The sequence below is a fragment of the Vigna angularis genome, chromosome 5 (assembly GCF_016808095.1).
Source record: "Vigna angularis cultivar LongXiaoDou No.4 chromosome 5, ASM1680809v1, whole genome shotgun sequence".
Classification (NCBI taxonomy): Eukaryota; Viridiplantae; Streptophyta; class Magnoliopsida; order Fabales; family Fabaceae; genus Vigna; species Vigna angularis.
In genome coordinates, this window is record NC_068974.1 from 33,497,620 (window position 1) to 33,519,969 (window position 22,350).

Consider the following 22,350-nt stretch of genomic DNA (forward strand, 5'->3'; position numbering starts at 1 on the left):
GGCAACTTACCTTAAACAAATCTTCAATAATGGAGTTTAGGAATTAATATATGAATTCAATCACTGATTCCATTCCACTAATTAATAAAACGTCATCAAAGAATTCCCACCATCTAGATCCGTGCTGACTTTTTGATTGAGAATGAATTAGTGACTTTTTTATTCTCTATTTCTTTTACAAGGCAGAATATTTAACGTGCCCATCTCATAATATGAGTATATATCATTTGCACAACAAAATTCAAACACAATATGCTTTATTAATTATTTTTTACATCACTTTTTTTTCGGTATAACGATTCAGTCTTGCGTATAACACGTATATACGCAAATCCTTACACAGAAAGAGCAGACCACTCCTATCTAGGAATGTGTGAAAGACTACACCAAAAATCTAAAGCGCAAGAATCATTTTACTGTTTCAGCATTTTTTTAAAAAGAAAACTACTTATTCAACATGAGATTCCCTTAAGGTTGTTCTTGACATTTTCTACTGCAGTAGTTATACCTTACAGCCTTAAAACATGGGATCCAGATTACCTGCATTCACTTTTCAGCACATTCACGCATCAAACAATAACCGTTTGACTTGGATCAGATGACTCATATTTTATCTAAACCAAGTTTTGTTCGTTTGATCTTCGTCCAAGGGTTATAAATGCGACAAAGGTGTGAATGTGTGGAAAGTGGAGAAGCTAGATATGGGTTGGAGTTGTGTTTGGTGGTGTGAGGGCTGAGGCCACACGCTTACCTCTTTCTGAACGGCTATTCTCAGCAAATTTCAGACTATTCTGATGTAAACCCTTTTGCTTCTCTTCCTCATTCCATTCAGAAGTGTAATAATATTCTTCAGTGGACTTATTGATGTCTTTTGAAGGAGGGAGGAACATGCCACCCCACTGGGGGAAGTGAACAAGAGTCACAGGAAGAGTGCAACACACAATCATGACACCCATCAAGGAGAGACCAGTGGATGTAGAAAACCTTGAGGTTGAAAAGAAGATCAACTGGGTCAAACCAGAGCCAAAGTTGCCACCTGCACCAGTTAGACCGGATATGATCCCCAGAGAACGCCTTGAGATGAAAGGAATGATGCCAAAAGTGGCACCACATGCAGCTTGAGCGCCAATAGAGAAGAGGATCATAGCCAAGACTGCAATGGGAAGTGAGTTGGCACGACCAAGCCATATGCAGAAAACACCTCCTAAGGTTTGGAGGATCCACAGGGTCCAAAGCCTGCCCCTCATGCCGAACAACCTGGCTGCAACATCAGAAGTGTATCCACCAAAGGGACGAGCCAGGAGATTTGCCATTCCAAATGAAGCAGCGATGATTCCAGCAGTGTGTAGCTTCAGATTAAACCTGTTTATATCAAATTAACCAATTACTTAAACAGATAGTTATTATAGAAACTATATTAAATAAAAATATAAATTTTGTTTAATATTCATTCTTTGATCTCATCAGAGAGAATTAGTTAGTGGGGGATATTATGTATGAGTTCGATGATGAATGAACTAACCTGTCATAGAAATACTCAGCAATAACATTATCAGTGGTTAATTCAACTCCCATAGAGTACCCATAGAGGAGGGCAAAAATCCATGTCCTGTAATTTGTTATGGCATACCATAACACCTGAACACAAAATAAAGTCAAGTTAGATAATGAGTTAAAGCTTGAAAAAGTCTTTCTTCTTCTTCTTCCCAAAAATTTGACCAATTTTGTCTGATTAATGTTTTTACGGTCATTAGCCGTAGGCAAAGAAGGAGAAATTCATTTTCGTTTTCTATTTCCACAGTGAAATCAGATTATATAAGTGATTGAAAATAGAAAATAAAAATGATGTGAGAATTTTACAGTTACTGAGAGATGAAAACATATAAAGAACAAGGAGGCTAACCTTGGAGAATTTGTCTTTGGCAACATTACCCTTCTTCTGCAAGGTACCAAGGTTGCCATCAGGCAAATCTTGGCCTAGGGTTAGGACCAAGATCCCCATGATGACATGCAACCAACCTGGAACGAAGAAGGCAATTCTCCAGGCAGTGAAGGGAGAAGCTCCAGCTCTTCTGATCAATTCGTAGACCAAGGGCATTATGAGCTGAGTGGCTCCGCCACCCATGTTTCCCCACCCTGCAGCAGTCCCATTCACAAGCCCAATAATCTTACTGTTGAACATGGTACTCATCCAGTACTGACATGACACAAAAGTGGCCAAGGAGAACCCAATCATGAACCTCACTGCTATATATCCTGCAGCGTCATCCACAAACGACATGCAGAAGACAGTTGGGGCAGAAAGCATGATGAGGAATGCACAGCCATAACGAGGGCCCAAGAGGTCACAAACTGCACCCATTGTGAGCCTGGAGAAGATGCTGCCCGAGACAGAAGCAACCCCGGCATTCCCAATGTCACTCTTGGTGAGGTTGAGGTTGTCTCGAATGATGGGGACAAGAGGGGCTGCTGCAAAGGTTGAGACAAAGCATGTGAAGAAGGATATCCAAGAGAGGTGGAAGGTTCTCATATGGGGATTGGCCAGGGAAAACAGTTTAAAAACCTTGGCTTTGTGCTCAGAATCAACTGGCAAAGCAAAATTTGCCGTTGTGTCAGTTGGGACCATAGGGGAAGCCACTGAGGCAATGAAGGTTTGTTCCCTCCCTGTCACTCCATGCATGGAGCTTCCCGGAGATCCCTCAATATCACCCATTTGACCTTAACACTGTCTTGAATGAGAAAAAACTCAGTTGGTTTGAGATGTGATGGTGATGCTGTGAAGGAGAGACAAGGAGTGTGTTGGATTTATAGTAGTGTTGAAGTCGTTGACTATCCGCTAAGAGCCAATGAGATTCCCAACGGCTGCAAAGCTTTAAACATTAAAGAAAACTGTATTTCAGGTAATCCATTTTGCCGCGTATATTCGTAAAAGAGCCCATGCTATGTCTCAAAGGTTCATGTGACGTATAATCAACTCTGGCACATGTGCTGTTAAATTATAACACTAGCACTTAAATAGTTTTATTATTCAACCAATTTTGCCTCTAACTTAACCATTCTGATTGATTTTTGGGTTAACCTCGGTCGCTAATATTATGTAAACTTGTCTCAACTTTTACTAGAAATCTCTACATTCCTTGAATACAGATTTCAATATTACTTAATCTTTTAAATCTGATATGATAATAAGTAACTATTCCCATCTCGATGTTCGTCAAATTGTTAAAATACTTTTAATTTAATAGACAATCTAAGAGATTTATTTGCATCTAGTCTTTTGCTGCTTCTTCTTTTGTATTTGAAGAGTTTATTTATTTATTTATTTTTTTTACACAATTTTTATTCTCTCTCAATTGGTTAACACATTTAACATCTAAGTTCACTTATACCTCTAACTATTTTCCTCTTCATTACAACCTCATTTACACGATTTGTTTTTCTTTATATGGTTTTGTTCAAATGAAAGATTGCTTTATGAAACATATAAATATCAATTTTATAAAAATTAAATCGTTATAGAGTATCCATTTGATTATTTCTATTTTTTTTGTCACATAAAAAGATGACTATGAATTTCAAATAATCAATTGTATAAATCCTTAGTTAGTTTATTAGGTAATCTATAATGTCTCTCTCCAAAATTATTAGTTTTGTTTTATTTGAAGAAAACTTCTTTCATTACACTTTTTTTCATTTTCTCTCAACTCTTTGACACATTTGATATATCAGGTGTATTTGAATCTTAAAGTAATTTCACTCTCAATATTAGAAAAAAATAATAATAGACGTTGAAGTAGTTGTGAAATTTCGAGTGTTCTTCTCTAAAATTATATGCCAATGTTACTTTATGTTTTACTTTAAGATTTAGTTATAATTTTTTTCTTAAAATTTCACATTAAAGAAAAGTGAATGACATTAAATTCTTGATAACATCACACTTTTTTACGTATTATGATTTATATTTTTGGTTAAAAAGGTTATTTAATGAATATTTGAGATAATATAGGTAGAAACTCGGATAGGGGTCCCACTGGTGAGATTAAATAGTAATTCATACTTGATGGGGATGAAAACGAAAATAATTTTTTAGTTTAGAAATAGGGATGAATATGGTTAAAATCAAACATGTCCAGTTTATATTTGGGAGAGCCTGAAGAACAAATCTAAGAAAAAACCATTTTTCATACATTTTGTGGCACATATACTTCCTCTTCAGTAGCAAAATCAGTTTATGTAGCATGAACAGAAAACAAGCAACCTGTTAGATAAGTAAAATGAATTAGTTTGTCACAACAAAGTAAATCAAAATATTCATAAAGAACGAATGTTCAAATTTGTGTCAAAGAAGATTGTTCCCAAAATATGGTAACTTAAAATATAGAAGTGAATACGCACACAAACCGCAACCTAATCGAAGGTAATCGGAAATGTCTAAAATGCTTTCATGAGGATACACAAAATTTAGAAAAAAGAAAATATAACTTACTTTTAAAAATTATATGTAATCGAGACATAGTTTTTCTTATACCAAATAATCATTATTGTGTTGCTTTTATCCCATTTACATCCTTCAATTTCTTCTTATTTATTATACAACAGTGTTAAAATACATTTAAGTGATATAGTTACAAGTACTCGACTATGAGATATGGTCAACATCAAAATGTTTTGATCGAATACATGTTGGTCTATCAGAATAGACATCTAAACAATGTTGATTGGTTTGATTTAAGATCATGATAAATATGCAACTAAATAGTGTGATTTATTAAAGATTAATCAAAATAATTAGTTATATGGATCACATCCAATAAAAAAAACTCACAAATATGATATAAATAATACAATTTTTCCTCAACTTGAAGAGAACTATCCTTAAAAAAATATCTTAAAATGTTTAGAGTTAAAATCTCTAATAAATATACTTGACTCTAAGAATACCTATTATAACTACCATAAAGCAACGAAAAATGTCTTTCTTTCTGTTTTCTCGCTGTTTGTGCTACTCTCACATATCTCTAAGAAAAAAAAGTATGTTATTTTCACTTCTTATAATGAACTTTTATGCGGAATATTTAACCGGTAAAATCTACATAATTAAAATAAATAATCAGTTTGAATAACTATAAATTGTATATCTTGATATCTTTTATAAAATAAACTCCTTCTTTAAAAAATTCAAATTCAATAATTAGATAACATTATAAAATACTTATGCAGTTTTTTAGAATTGGAAGTAAATTAATATAAAAAAATGATTTTTTTTCCGGTGAAAATGCAGCTATTTATTTATTTATTTGCTTCTTTTTTCAAGTGTGAGAACATCTGACCAAATTTATTAATTGATATTCAAAAACCAAACTTAAATATGTTTCAGTGACGTAGAGTTACAGAGTTGACAAGTAGAAGAGAAGAAGTAGCTTCTCTACTAACAACTTTGGGCCCACAGCAAATCAAGTTGAAAGTCAAACAATAACTATATGACCATATCATTCATTCATATTTCTCTTAAATATATACAAATTTCAATTTCACTTAAACACAATTTCTTATACACTTATGTTTCTATTATAAATATGTGAAAAACCCACTTCAACTTGTTCACCAACATGAAAGTTTATAATAATAAATTCAGTACACCAAAATACTTACAAATCATCTTAATGACTCGATCAGACAATAGTTAATAACATATGATAATATTATTCATATATTATGATTTGATTTTATATATAGTAAGTGAAGGATTTTTCATACATTTATTCTGGGAAAGTCATATATACCTTTTTCACGTATATGACTAAATTTTTGTAAATCATTTATTATAATAAATTTTAATATCCTATTAAAAGATAAATTTAAATTGTCATATTTTTTTATAAAATCAAGTAACATAATTTAACTTTATCTCAATAAAAAAATATTTAAAAAATAATGAATATGGTGAACAAAGAAAATAAAGATATATATACTGTTATCGATTAAAAAAGTACCTACTCATGATAATAAACAAGGTATTTTAAGCAGCTAATTAGAAAAAAATTATAAAATAAATTTAATTAACACAAACAACACAGTCCGTATATAACGCGTCCCACCCTTTCAGGATCACCTAGAGTTCTTTCAATATTGTTCAACATCCACCATTAAGCATTATAATAATAATAATATTTATTATTATTAATTTATATGTCTTTTTTACATCAATTATAATAATCTTATACCTTTTCCGTATTACGTTTTAAACACGTGTTTATATGTCATTTCATTCCAAAAAGTATTTATATATTCGTATATGTTGCCTAAAGTACGAAAGTGATTTTTTGAAAATACAAATTATTAAAAATTTATAATTAAAAAAATTTACAAAAAGAAAAAGTGATTTTTTTTATAGCATGTCTTAAGTTAAGAAAAATGTTTACACATGCTATAGTAGACATCAAATTGGGTCACATTACATTTGTTATATGGATTGGCGACTTTTTCTATTTCTGATTAGCAGTAATATCATAAGTTACATGGGTATTGTTTAGCTTCTTGAGTTTGGAGTGTTGTATAATAAAAATATTGCTATATATTGTGATAAGTTCAAGTTAACATAATTAATTTATGAATTTGTTTAACTTTTTTTTATTTAACCTAAAATTTAAGTTCACTTATATTTTGAGGTTATAACAATTAAAAATAATAAATATAAATTATTATATTGTACCTAAATAGTCTTATAAAATAAATATAAATATGCATCACTTTTAAAATGATTATGTAATATTTTGGTCAGTTTTACTTTTATTCATCAATGCATAAATGTTATCTCACAAAACCATCTAACGAACATTATTAATATAACTATTCAAGAACCAAATTTTAAAACAAAGTTACACTAAACTAAATTTATCATAAGAACACCAAATTAAAATCAAGGATCGTTTATGAATATTAAAAATATATTCATAGGAACATGCTCTTTCAGTTCTATGAGTACCTGGTTTTGTCAACATTAATAGAAGATAGAGAAGAATGTTTGTGCAAGATACTTTGGATACTTTAACCTTTTTAAAAGCCTGAAATAAGTATAGAATAAAATAGACAATTATTTTAAAACTAATAAGCTGGGTTAAAATGCAAATGAAATGAAAGAGTATATATATATATCAACATATGTAATAATAATTTAATGGAACGGGTGTTTTAGAAATAGTTGATATTGAATTCTTATTCCAGTTTCAAACATCTGTTTCTAATATATATATATATCAGATCCCCATCAAACCACCCAAAACTCATTATTTATAATTGTGCCACAAGGTTAAAACGAATTTACAAACAAATATACAGTTAAATTACCAAGAAATAATCTACTTAAGTTCATTAAAATATCATTTCCAGTAATTGGAATATTGAGTCTACAATAAATCATTACAAACAGTCGTCGGTGATTAAGTTTCGAATATGAACATTAAATGCCTGTATTTCCCCTTCTTTGGACTGGTTTGTAAAGGACGACTGTAACATATTTAGAACGGAAACGATGAGTGAATCCCAAAGCCACCACAGATCTTGGGGACTCTCTATTCTCGATGTAAAGATGATTTAGAATCACGTTCTGAGGCAATGGAACTGTTCCTGCAGTGTCTCTGGTAGCAGGATAATTGAGCAAAGTGTGTTGCAAATGTGAAGGCACCATAGGCGGATCCCTTGCCTCATCTTCATTTCCAGGGTAGACATTGTTGTAACTGGATTCAGGTGATTTTGGAACTTCAAATCCCACCACAGTTGCTTCATCCTGCATATAGATAATTCTATCTTTCAGACCAACTAGGCTACTACAGACAACTAACTAATTGATGAAATTACAAAGAATAAATCCCTTGCATGATTTTCAGAGTGAGAATTGCTCATCTTAGAATTGGAATCCAACTGCTAACGGTGTGAATGCATCAATTAGAACCCAGGTGAGATTCCAATATACCTGAAGAAAGAGCAGCTTTTAATGCATATACTTGATGCCGGTTTATTAGTTAATCTGAGGCAACATTTGCAAACAAGCATTGTAATCACAAACGCACATCAAATCTAAAGCCAAATTTAAACCGACTCAAACAACAATAAGAAATCATTTGTCCTCGAATATATGTCAAAAGGCATGCGTGCAGGGGAAGATGCTAGTGCATTTGCAAAAAGAAAAAATGGACAAGCGGTGTTTTATGGACAATAGATCAATTGAGTTGTTCAGTAATTGCAATCCTAGGGTAAAATGAGCAATTGTTTTCTTCAGTCTGACACTAAGAACAAAGAGAATGCAGTTTATATCCGTAACCCGTAATAATATTCTCAGCATAAATCTTCTAGACCAACTAAATCACCACCCTTCCCAGCATGAATTGCAGGTTCAACTACGTAACAGGGACCTAACCCGCAAACTCCTCTCATGTATTCATTTCGCTCAACGTCAATGATAATAAAGAAAACAAGACACAAGGAAGGTCACTCAAGCCATACTTGATCAAAAGAAATCTACAACTTTAGGAATGAGAACTCCCCGAGTGGTAAAGTGTATTACTATAAATCTGAGTCTATATCATGTACTATTTGCAACGTTCACTCAAAAATAAGTTCCGTATGCAGCATCTTTGTTAATTCTTTCGAACTCACCTTTAGAATAAATGTAAAATGCCTGGTCACTGGCCAACCCCGCCTGAGATAACTACCCCTCCCAAAGGTGAAAAGAAATTTATGAGATTCATGTATGGATGAGAAATAATTTCACAAAATAAAGTATTAATGGCACTACTTTAGTAGCTTAGTCAATGAACGATTGACCTCCACCGTTTTTAATCATCCAAAAGTCTTACAAAATATTACAGCTATATAACTTCTTTGGACATTCCTTTATGACAGGCCATGGACCAAAGAAATAGAAATGCTGATCAACTCATGACTAACTCATAACACATTAAAACAAAGAAAGATAAAAAAACTTACAGTGTTCAATTGCACTCAATTATTGTAATCTAAAGAAATACATTTCATTCCAATCCAGCCATCGAAGTTGGGAAAAACTAAACTGTCTAATATAGGCATATGCTTGGCTTAATCACAATGGTGCACTCTAAAACTCAGCATTTGGCTGAATGTAACTAGGATTAAAATTTTCATCAATAGAAAAACTGGATATACGCAAATAATAGTCTAAAAAAACTCGCTCCACAAACACCAAGGAGGAAAGACATACGCAATAAGCCATAAGTACCGGTGTTTAAACAACCAATTATAATACAAAGACACAGGTTGAAACCATACATGTCATCAATGCCACCGCCACTCCAGACGGAAATTTTTAGATTGAATTCAGGGGAGGCACAATCCACTCAAAATGAACACAACTGAATACAATTATTAAAAACACAAGCCAAATGTACTCGGTTCTAACCAAAAATCAAGCTATAAGCATACATGAAAAATTACAACCCTCCTTATAAAGCAAAACATTAAATCCCTAAATAAGATTATAACTGCATTTCTTTCTCCACGAAAAATTGCCCCAAAATCTTTACTTCATAAACAACAACTTAGAATCATAAACCAAGATGCAGTTCCCATGTTTCCTTCTATTTCTCACAGAATCAAAAACAAAACCAAACATTCCACCCAAACAACCAAAAACCGAAAACAGAGCACACATTCATTATTTCTATTTTCGAAACAAAATACCCCAAATCGAGCATTCCAGTCCTACTAAATTCGAGCTGCAAACCCAAACTCGACACAACGGTACCACAAAAGAGGAAAACTTCCCTAATTCACAAAAAAAAAATCACCGCTAAAACGAAATGGCAGGTGCAGAGCACATTGAAGGAAGAAACGTGGAGAGAGAAAAGCAAATGTACCGCGTCGAACGATGGTGAAATTAGACGAATTGGAGAAAGAAAGCGAAAATAAAAGGCATGGATTGAAGGAAATGAGATATGCAAGGTGAGAGGGAAGAAAGGGAAAGTGAAACTTTGAAACCCTAAAATGGCGATGGGAAAAGAAAGCAATGTTTGTGTTATGTTGTGATGTGTGGTGTGTCCGGTCACGAGAAATTTTGTCTGGACAAGTTAAATAGAATTAAATAATAGGTTCAGTTATCGAGCAATAACTATAAACTAATTCAATAACATAACACCCCGTTTCACATGTCGCTTTCTTTTTTTTATTTTTTCTCATGCATTCATAATAGAAAATATAATAAGAATTTGTGAATTATTATCATTTAATTACCTATGTATGAAAATATTAAAAATTATATTTTAAATTGAATTAAATCATGTTTTTTCCACAATTTAAGTTATGAAGAAGCTAAATTTTAAAATATTTTCCCTATAATTTGTGAAAATTATGACTTTTTAAGTTTTCTTCCAAAAATATTTATAAATAATTTTTTTAGAAATTAAGTTTCTATGAAATTAATGAAATTTCATTTTGGTCTCTAATTTTCTTTCATCCTTATAGACATTTGGAGATTGTTGTTATGGTATGCAAAACTTACTATACACAAATTTAAAAGAAAAACTATTACCCTTCCAAACTTTGAACTAAATATCACATATTAATATTATATCATAGACATTAGTAAATGTCAATTAAATATTTCACGCAATCTCTCTTTGAAAAAAATAGTTAATTAATTTTGAAGAATACGAAGGACAAAAATCATTTGTATGTGTGATGGATGAAAAAAAAAGAACTAAAACTAGATCATTTTGTAGAAATTTAAAAACATGTTAAACGTGATAAAAAATATAAAATAATTTAATTAAAATATAAAAACATTAACTATTAATTTTAGTAAACAGAACAATGAGTAAGGTACGAGAATAAAACTAATTGTAAATACGTATTAATATTTTTATTATTAAATAATCAAATATATAATTTAATATTTATTTCATAAGAAAAAAATATTATTAAAATATTTCGAAATATTTTTGTCATTAATTTAGTATATTAACTCAATACAAATATTATTTTTAACCCATTAAATGTATTAAAATTTGTCTTTAATATTGTCTAAAGTAGCATAAATTGGTGTGTTTAGAACAGAAAGTGGAAATAATTTTAAAAAAATGTGAGATCTATATTCATTATAGTATGCATCACATATTTTTATTTATTTTGTAAAACTTTTGAATTAAATAATCTATTTTTGTTCCAATTTCTTATATATTTTTGTTTTTATTTTTTTCCACCTTTTTTTTCTACATATGCTTTGAGAAATAGTTCATTAAGTTGTATCCTACGAGTAAACCAATTATCTATTGTTAATAGAAGTCAATGGACAATAAATAGAGACCCATCAACTAAAGTGAGAGCCATTAACTTCTCTTCAAAATCAACCACACAAAAAGCCTAGGAGAAAGTGGAATCCCAAGTGGAAAAGATATTGATTTCTGCAAAGTCTATACAAAAATCAATAGTCAAAACCCATAAACATTCAAAGTAAAAGTAAAAGAACCAAAAATAAATGTTTTGATTTTTTTTAAGAAGAACAAAATTTGACCAGTAAGTGAAAAGATTACCTCATTAGAAGTTAAATCATGGACTGATAGAATCTCGTTCTCCTTGATGACAAGTTATATCTAGTTATGTGTTGGGTTCTAATGAAAAGAAGGTGTTGAAAAAGATTAAAATGTAAATTTTGTTTATTTCGAAATGTTTACCATTATGGAAGTTGATGACAATTTTTATTTTTAGTTTGATTTTGAGATTAGGTTGTAATTTATGTGTTAAATGTACTGTAATTGATATTTTTATTTTATTTTTATCTTGTATTATGCATAGAATTTTGAATTATTTTGGCCGAAATTTGAATTGTGTAGCATTGCTTAATGGATTAAAAATTATATTAATTTATTAAAAATGTTTTTAAGATTGTCCACTGTAAAATGCAATAATCCAGTTTTTCAGTATACCACCGTATATAAACAAGGTACTTCGATTTGGTATTAAAGCATATAATATATATGGCAAAAAAATAAAGAGTTATATTTAGTACAATCTTCCAAAATATTCATTTGTTTTTCTAAACATCAAATAAGACTTAAGACTAGTAGAAAATATAAATATAGTATTTTCAACATATATCACATTGGTCCTCTAGTCTTTAGACAATCTAACTTTGTTTTTTTATCAATACGTGTTTTTTTTTTATTAGTACAAAAATATCGTATAACGTTGTTGTTTTTTTTTTGTCTTTTACATCCAATTCGAGGTCGACATCATATTGGGAAACGTTAAATTGACGTCGAATTTAAAAAATTCGACGTTAATCAAATTGACATCGAATTTTGTTAATATTCAACGTTAAGCAATTTTTTTTAATTAATTGTAATCTTTTTTTACAACTCTACGGGATCTGAAAAGCAGAAAAACAATAAATTTCAGTTTTTGCTATTTTATAAAGCATGAATTATAAACGTGTAGTATAATATCAACAACAAACAACAATAACAAACAACAAACAAGTTCAATCAAACAACAACAACAAACAAGCTCAACCAAATAACAACAATAAACAAGTTCAACAAAAACAACAACAAACAAATTCAACAAATAAGTTTCTCAAAACGAAAACGAAAACGAAAACGAAAACTAACCTTCAAAAGGTGGGTTCGTAGGAATAAAGTGTTTCCACCAATGAGAAAGAAAGCAGAATGCGCCTATGGAGGACAAGAACAATAAAATAATAGGTCAAAATAAACGAATATTATACATAAAGTAGTTAATTAACATGCATTTGTATCAAATGAAAGAAAGATTGCATGTGATGGTCGTCAAACTTCGTTCGAGAAAAGTTTGAGAAGAGAAGAGGGTCTCGTGCGTTAAGATAAAATGAATGAATTTTCAATCTCCCGCTCAAATTAAAAACAAGAAACTTTTGGCTGACAAATAATATGTCGAAGCTCCTACAAAATTCGACGTATTATATGTGGTTTAAAAGAAAAAAGAAAAAAAGAATTAAAATGGGTTACTTTTTGGCTTCTGACTGACAAATAATACGTCAAATAATACGTCGAAGCCCTTACAAAATTTGACATATTATTTGTTGTTTAAAAGAAAAAAGAAAAAAGAATTAAAAAGGATGACTTTTTGGCTTCTGACTAACAAATATTAGGACGTACCATTGGTGGTTTAAAAGAAAGAACAAAGAGAATGACGCGCTAATTTATATAATTACCATCATAGAACGTCGAATTGAGTAGGGTTTCATCGATCATTTTTAACATTGGCTATTCAGTAGTTGGACGTTGAACGCGTGATGTTATGCGCTATTTTTGCAGTAGTATTTTTTACTCACATAATAACATGATCCTAGCATAAAAATAAAATCACACACAAATGAAAATACAAAATAAGGTAAGATAAAGCCATTAAAAGTTTACTAATAATTCGACATTATGACCACAGTAAAAGGTCACACATATTTATATAGATATACACATTATTTATGACAATAATAAAGGATTATACATATATTTTAAATAGATGGCTCCTGATGTTCTTTATCAAGATGGTGTTGAGCGGTATGGCTTCCAATGCTAAAATCACTAGAGCTTACTATTCAGAGAGTGTCCAACGACATTGAAACTGTGTGTGACACTATCTCTAACTCTAACTTTGAATTTCAAGTACAACGCATAACAGTACTAGTGTAGTGCCGAATGCTGCATCATAAGATTCACACAACTTGATTTTTCTATATTGAGATGCCCAGATTAAATTGTGTAAATGTCTCCACTCTTTTTATAAACAAATCACCAAATTTATAGTTCAAATCATCTTTTTAAGTATCGCAATATAGGACAATCACAGTACACATAATTCACCAAAACCAATTCACAATTCTTATCATCCAATGCAACCATATATTAAACAATCCTAAATTAAACAAATTCTTAGACATAATACGCACGGAAATGTTGTTGGTGAACTAGTAATGTTTGAGGTAACATAATATCATAATTGGGAGCATGTATAATAAGAGTGCATGAGTTGGTACATTTTACCTAGTTTCGAAAAAAAAATGTTGTTGCAGTGTTTTTTATAGTGTTGCTTATGGACAATTTTGTTGGTATTGTTGTCAACTGAAATTGATATGAAACAAATTAGGACTAAATGTGGTAATTACATATAGTTAATAAAACATTGAATGTGGTAAAGACATATTAGACCATCCATTTGGTTTGGGTACTTCTTATAGATTATGGAAAACTTTTTTGAAAAGTACATTTGTGTATTCTAAAGGCTTTTTTTTCATTATCATGGATTAGTATCTTCAATCTAGCTTTGCTTTGTACTCTAAATACTGCAACATATAGTTTGAAAAACATGCATACACACTGGTGGTCTTTGTTTTTATGTTTTTTTAGGTAATAAATATATATTATGTTATAAGAGATTTAAAGGTTGTGAAAAGAAAGATAAATATGTTAGACAATGCATAGCAGTGTAAGGAGTAAATAATCTCAAAATACAAAAATTAGAAAATCCAGAACAAAAAAAATATAGAGTAAAACATCTAAAAATAGAAATGTTAGCCGGTGTAAAAAAAATGTAAATATAAAGTCCCTAAAAATAGAAAGGTTATACAATGTAGAAAAATATAAATAGTATACAATCTAAAAATACATAAGATAGACTATGTAGAAAAGTGTAGAGTAGTGATTAGACAAACTAGAGTAATGTCTATTGCTAGACTCATATAATATGTATTGTTAAATTCTTTTAATTAGTACATGAAGTAACTCATCTAATATATACTGGTTGATTTGTCTAATTAGTATATGGAGAAATCCATCTAATGTGTGTTGGTGATTAATTTATCAATATGTGTTGATAGACTCATTTAATCAATATGTGGACACTCGTCTAATACATATTCCTAGACTATCAGTATATGGAATTAATCATGTAAAATATATATATGTATATATATATATATATATATATATATATATGTATGTATTTACACACACAGACACACATATACATATCAATATTTGTCTACTCAATGTATGAATAGACTTGTCTAATGTGTGTTGGAACACTCATTTCATCCGTGTATGAACATATTTGTCTAATGTGTTTTCCTATACTCATCTAATTCATGTTTGAAATGACCTATGTAATGCATTTTGTTATATTGTCTAATGATAAACTAGTTTAATATGCATTGAAGGCTCATTTAATTAATTGTCACTCTTCTAATGTGTATTAATAGACTCATCTAACGTGTATCAATAAACTCGTCTAATTTGTGTATGGACAGACTTATCTAATGTGTATTGCGAGACTTGTCTCATCAATGAATGGACATACTTATTCAGTGTGTATTAATAGACACGTCTAATTTATGTATAAATAAACTTGTCTAAAATATATTGTTAGACTTGTTTAAACAGTGCATGGATATAGATTCTTCTAATCAATAAATGATTAGACTCATCTAATGCATATTAACAAATTAATTTTATTGTGTGTGGATAAAATCATCTAATATATATGGATATATTTGTCTAATCACTAAATAAAAATACTTATCTAATGTGTAATAATAAACTTGTCTAAATTGTGTGTGAATAGACTCGTTTGATCTATGTATAAACAAATTCAACTAACTTGTATATGAACAATCTCATCTAATATATATATATATATATATATATATATATATATATATATATATATATATATATATATATATATATATATATATATATATATATATATATAATAATCTAACTTGTATATAAACATATTCGCCTAGTATATATTGCTAAACATATTTAATAATATATAGATATATCCGTCTAAGTAATAATTCATTAAACGGAGGACTAAATCAATGTGTTCTCCTATAACCAATACAAAATTATAATATATCATGTACTTACATCTAAGACTTGAAACTTAAAATAAATATTAATTTAATAGATTTATTAATAAAAGCACTATATAAATGTGCATGTAATAAATGAGTTTTTTTAAAATCAAATAAATTTGTTTATATAATTAATAATCTTTAATTTTAAAAACCTATATTTATGGAATTTATATTAAAATATGATTTATCTTGGGATGAAATTTGTATTAGATGTTACTAGTAAAATAAAATTGTTTAGAAGAATTGATTTGCTTGTGGAATGAAAATAAAACTGACCAATATATACTAAAAGAAACAATAAGAAAATATGATGACCCTGTTTTTTAGTCTTGTACATGCAATTATATACACATTTCAATGTGATTCTTAATCTTGAAAGGTTTTGATTAGAAAAGACAAAAGGATTGAATTGTGTATGGATATTTTACACTTTTGACTAGAAAAAAAAATCCTTATTTATTTCGTTAATTATTAGATATTTATTTAAAAAATATGTCTAAATATTTTAAAACTTATGAAATATCCATGTATATCCATGAATATTTAAAAAATATATTTTATAAATTTTAAAATAAAACTTAAATAAAATTAAAAAACATACATAAAATATAATAAATTAAATATAATTTAAAATTAAATTTTAATTAAATTTAATTTTATAAAATATAAATTTAATTTAATTTAATAAAATATAAATTAATTTTTTATTTTAATTTTTAGAAGATATTTGTAAGTAAGGAGGTATTATAATATCTACTATTCATTAATAATCTGTTATAGATTTTATTTATAAATATTCGTAAATATATATTTTTGTCCTTCCTAATTTTAAGAAACAGTTAAAAAAAAAGTCAAAGTGAAACTGAACAAATAAAAATAAAATAAACCTGACATCAAGTGTACTCTTTTCTTTTTCAGTTTTATACATTCAGTTTATACACAGATCAACTTAACATGACCATTAAACTTAAAAGACTTTGACGCATGAAGTGTTGAAGTTTTTTTACAGTTATGTGCCTATAAATTGATATTGATTTTTCACAAGAAGAACATCTGTACAAAATCTTGAGCTAGATTGTAGAGACTTAAAGAAAAAGTTATGGGGAAGAATACAATGAAAAGTGACAGAGTTGCAATTTTGATGATGATTATGTTGGGTTTTGTACAAATTCTACAAATCGAGGCAATCCCATGTCCTGCAAAATGTGCTATACAATGTTTAAATTCACCTCTAACCTATCCTTATTGTTATGTTACCTGTCTTGCATTATGTGTAAGTGCTCCCGCTTGTGCTACAAACTGTGCCAAAAACAAGACAATCACCATTCATATTGGTATTTAATTTATTCTCTTACCACATTCATATTTCTTTTACTTTTTCTTGTTTATACTTAAACTAACCATGTTCTTATATCTTTCTTACAATGATTTTATGTATCAGATGCTGCTGGTAATCTCACAAATGTGGTTGATTCTTGCTTGAAAAGTTGTCTCAAGTTACAATAATTTGTACCAACAATCGAGAGCAAGATTAATAAATTTTAGGTTATTATCCAGTCTAATTTTTGTATTAATTTTAAGTTAATATGTCAAATGTTTATTATGCATAGCCAAATTTGGGACAAACTATTTTTGTTATTTGATGAGTGTATCCGGAGATTGATTCTCTAATCTGATACTACATTTTCTAATATACTATATCTCTTTTTTAAATATCGGATTAAATAAACCAAAACATTTTTACTGATTCTTGTTGAATAATTTTTTTAGTTCAATTAATTTAACTAATATAAAAGAGATTCATGTTAAAATATTAATAATATATCGTTGATCCGAATGCAGCTAAGTTTAATTTCCGTAAATAATATATTCAAACTAAGAACTTAGTAATCAACTATAAAAAAAACGCATTTGAAAAAAAGAAACGATTATCAAATCAATTGACAATCAACATTTCTCCTAAGAACTTAGTTATAAACTAGTTAAGAAATATTTTACACCAATAACACAATAATAAAATAAAATAATAATAAACATTTAATATATATATATATATATATATATATATATATATATATATATATATATATATATATACTCTCCATTTGGCATTTACATTTTTTTCGAAGTTTACTCTTTAAATATTTCTTTTAACTTAAAATAATAATATTATCAATTTTATTTTTTAAGTAATCGTTTCTTTAAATTTAATTTTATATTTAACATTTTTTAAATTTAATATTTTTTAATAATAAAGCCACTATCAAAAATAAATAAAAATAATTTATATTTAATTTTATTATTTTCTATTATCATGTATGTATTCGTACTAATATATAATAAATAAAATTCCTTAATGTTTTTCTAACTACCAAGTTAATTGATATATATACATACACACACAATATAATATAATATAATATATATATATATATATATATATATATATATATATTATTGAATTAGAACATATTTAAGGTATATATATTTATATATTAAAAGATATTAAATATAAATTAAAATTTAATTTTAATTAAATTTAATCTTATAAAATATAAATTTAATTTAATTTAATAAAATATAAATTAATTTTTTATTTTAATTTTTACAAATATAGATACTTGAAAATATAAATTACCTAATCCATTTATAAATTAATATTATAATATCTGCTATCCACTGTCTACTGATAATAAATACTCATAAATACAAATTATTTATTATAAATTTCATCTATAAAAACTGGTAAATATATATTTTTGTCCTTCCTAATTTTAAGAAACAGTGTAAAAAAAGTCAGAGTGAAACTAACAAAACAAGTAAAAATACAATAAACCTGATATCGTATTTTTTTTTTTCAGTTTTATACATTCAGTTTATACACAGATCAACCTAACATGACCATTAATTTTAAAAGACTTTGGCACATCAAGTGTTGAAGAGTCAAGTGTTATAAATTGATATTGATTTTTCTTTAAGACGTCACAACAAGAACATTTGTACACAATCTTGCGCTAAATTATAGAGATTTAAAGAAAAAGTGGGAGTAACTTGTTAGATTAATTGATAAACTTACGAAATTGTACGAGTAATATAGATTGTAAGTTTAGATATTGTTCACCAAAAAATTTGTAATTGTTTAGAAAATTATGTTTACTCACTCGTTTGAGCGATTCCACGTCCCATAATCTTTATTCTCTTTCAGAGGTACTAGAATCCGTAAGAGAAGTAGGTTTCTTGATCCTTAATGCAAAAGTCAAGATTCATGTAATCAAGAAAATTTTCATATTCTTTTTCCAATTCTTAAAATTTGTTCAATTAAGAACTCAAACCAAATTTAAATTAGCATATATTAAAGCAATAATATCTTAATTTTAGAACAAGATAAATAATGTAATAAAGGTCACATCATAAATATAATAATAATAATAAATATCAAATAATGACATTAATTATCTCAAGACACAATACATTATCAATATCAAGTATTTGGAGGGTAATATCAATTGTTAGGGATATCTTGTTGTAATGATTAAGTAACAAAGCATCTCTAACAACAAACCTATATTTGTATTGATTAATCATTGAGTAGCAAAACCTTACAATTATCATACATTTAGCATTACATTTTTGTAAGCAATTCAATAAAGCATTAATCTTTCTTTGAGTCGATTAATACTTGTATGAATAAACATAAACACAAACTTTTAACATTTTCATTAATAATCTTCTCAAAAGAGTTCACTTCCGTGATTTTATGATTCAATTAACTCATTTAAAAAATATTAAAGTACCAAAATTTCAAACATTAAATATACTAAATAAAAAAAATATGTAAATATACGGATGAATAGTTTCATTTGTGCTTTAATACCAATCAAGAGAATTCATTATTATAATTTCTTGATTCAATTAAATCATTTAAAAAAACGTTAAACGGCTAAAATTTGAGTCATTATATATATCAAATCCAAAAAAATTGTATAGATACATATGAATAGTAATAATAATTAAATAAAATGTGCATGCAATTAACATTTATGTGAACAGGGGAAAACATACTGTCAATAATTTAATTCAATCGACTTTGAACAATACACGTAACAGGAAAAGATTTTAAGGCATTCATGCATGTACTTTTCAATTAAAGGCATAGGCATTCTCATAACAGCGAAAAACGCATGGCTCATTTGGGTTTCAGTCCAATTACACAATTCATTCGTCACCGCGTTTTATCATATGCACCATACGATTTCAAATTCAAATAAGTTGCAGAGGAAAACGTAAAAACCCCTAAATATAATAATTAGGGTTCATAAATTTTATAGACAAATTCCTAAATCTCACAATTAGGATTCTTTATCAACTAAAAAAAAAAAATAATTGTACCAGCAGGGACCGGACGCCGTACGGAAAGACATCCACGTCATTGGATTGTCAAACGGACCGGCCGCCCACATCAACGTATGAGACCCAAGGACCGGACGCCATACGGAAGGACATCCATGTCATCGGATTACCAAACGGACCGGCCGCCCATATTAACGTATGAGACCCAGGAAACTACACTTCTACTTACTTAGGGCGGCCACCCATATACCCCGTGATCACACTATTGTGAAAGGTTATGTATGGCAGGGTGGACACTCGCGCGCCCATACCCAGAGCTCACCCGAAGCCGGCCACCCGGGCCGGGGACCCGTCAGGATCGGCCGGTCTCAAGGACAAGACTCGTGAGGGCGGCCGGCCGTGTTACTAATCATCCTAGTTTAAGGTAAGTAGGGTTTAAAAACTATTTGGGCTAAATTGGGCCGTGATTAACTTTTCACTAATCCCAAGCCCATAACGAAAACTATAAATACAGATCCAGGGTGAGTGGTAGATAGGTTGCATTTACTGCACATTCATTACTGTCTGAGAAAAACGCCTTAGCTCTCAACTGACTTTGGCATCAGAGAATCTTTTGCAGGTCTCCCGCCGGCGAACTGAGAAGTGAGCACAGAAGATCCGACATACGAAAGACGAGAAGAGAGTGACGTGAAAACGTGGGACCAACACTGCCCCTCACATCCGAAACAATAATAATATAGGAAGATTATAAATATAACATACTTTGATATCAAGGATATACTTTTCATATGAAAAGAAATACAACATAATCAAATATTAATATTTATGAACCATTCTTCAGTTCAAGTAAAAATAAAAAACAGAAACTTACCTAGAAATAATAATTAAGATTACGAGATGAGCAACAAATATTAATCTTTTAAATATAAAACATTTTACATCTCTTTCTTGGTTTTCTTTTCTAATAAAAACGTTGATAAAAAAATTTCTTTAATTAATTAATTGTATAAAATTCATGAGGTTTTCCAAAATTTAATTTTCCCAAAAATAATATTATAAAGAAACAAAAATATATTTTTTGTTTTATGGATTGGATAAGGATTGATATTGCTCTTATGTTATTTATATTGAAAAATAGTTTAAAAATTTATTCAAAAATTATCATGAATTGTTTTGGATTTTGAGACTAAACCTGACAATAACTGACTTTGCTTTTACGTAATTCTATTTATGATGGAAAATCAGGGATGATATAGTTCTCATAGAGAAAGTTTGTTTACCAATGTTGATGTTTTTGGTTTTGAAGATTTTATACTTTTTTGATATATTAGGAATGGTGAGAAAAATGGAAGAAACAAGTACTAGGCCGACCTGGACACTCACAGGAGTACTTATGCTTTTAAAAAAATATTAATTATTTAGGAAAAAAAGTCATTAAACACTGGGATGGCGGTGTAGACGATCATACGAGTACTTATACCTTCAAAGCCATAATTAATTATTTAGAGAAAAAAAATGATTAAACACTATGACAATACGAACGATCTCATGAGTGCTCATACCTTTGTGAATATGAAAAAAAAAATTATCTTTTATTTTATAATTTATTATTTTTATAAAAGGGTAAACACATAAGATAATAAAGAGCGCAAAAATATAGGTGTAAAAATAGAACAAAAACTCTTAAAACAAGAAGAGGTGCATATATTAAAAAAAGGTGTAAGAAGATGTTGTGGGTTCAAGTTCAGACAAAATCCAGAACATGAAATATATGTAATATAGTGAACCTATACCAAAAAAAATGAGGGAAGACCTTCGTTTTATGATTTACAACAAGATATTTGTAAGTAGTAAAAATAATGCTCCCAGAAGAAAATGTCAAAGTTAAGTGCAGAAGTAAAGCACGTATAATATGAAGACAAAATATAATGCCTAAATCAAAAGAAAAAAGTGGGAGTAACTTGTTAGACTAATTGGCAAACGAACCAAATCACACTAGTAATATAGATTGTAAGTCCAGATGTCATCCCCCAAAAGATTTTTAATTGTTTAGGTAAATTATGCTTACTCACTTG

At 28.9% G+C, this 22,350-nt stretch overlaps 2 protein-coding genes across 4 annotated transcripts; both read right to left on the reverse strand.

Annotated features, from left to right (window-relative positions):
- Positions 1–395: 395 nt before the first annotated feature.
- On the reverse strand, positions 396–2,772 carry LOC108322012 (high-affinity nitrate transporter 2.1). The gene is made up of 3 exons (XM_017553956.2): positions 1,904–2,772; positions 1,523–1,638; positions 396–1,362 (listed from the first exon to the last, which is right to left on the reverse strand). Exons 1-3 carry the CDS (start codon positions 2,711–2,713, stop codon positions 696–698), a joined length of 1,593 nt encoding a protein of 530 aa, XP_017409445.1. The 5' UTR covers positions 2,714–2,772; the 3' UTR covers positions 396–695.
- A 4,571-nt stretch (positions 2,773–7,343) lies between these two features.
- On the reverse strand, positions 7,344–10,091 carry LOC108322005 (SNF1-related protein kinase regulatory subunit beta-3). 3 transcript variants are annotated; one of them, XM_017553941.1, is made up of 3 exons: positions 9,891–10,091; positions 7,876–7,972; positions 7,344–7,786 (listed from the first exon to the last, which is right to left on the reverse strand). In XM_017553941.1, the coding sequence occupies exons 2-3, from the start codon at positions 7,900–7,902 to the stop codon at positions 7,460–7,462; spliced, it is 354 nt and encodes a 117-aa protein (XP_017409430.1). In that variant the 5' UTR covers positions 7,903–7,972; positions 9,891–10,091; the 3' UTR covers positions 7,344–7,459. The 3 variants fall into 3 exon arrangements, with proteins under 3 accessions (XP_017409430.1, XP_017409431.1, XP_052733781.1); XM_017553942.1 differs by having other exon boundaries at positions 7,876–8,026; XM_052877821.1 differs by lacking the exon at positions 9,891–10,091 and adding an exon at positions 9,822–9,840.
- Between the last annotated feature and the right edge of the window lie 12,259 nt (positions 10,092–22,350).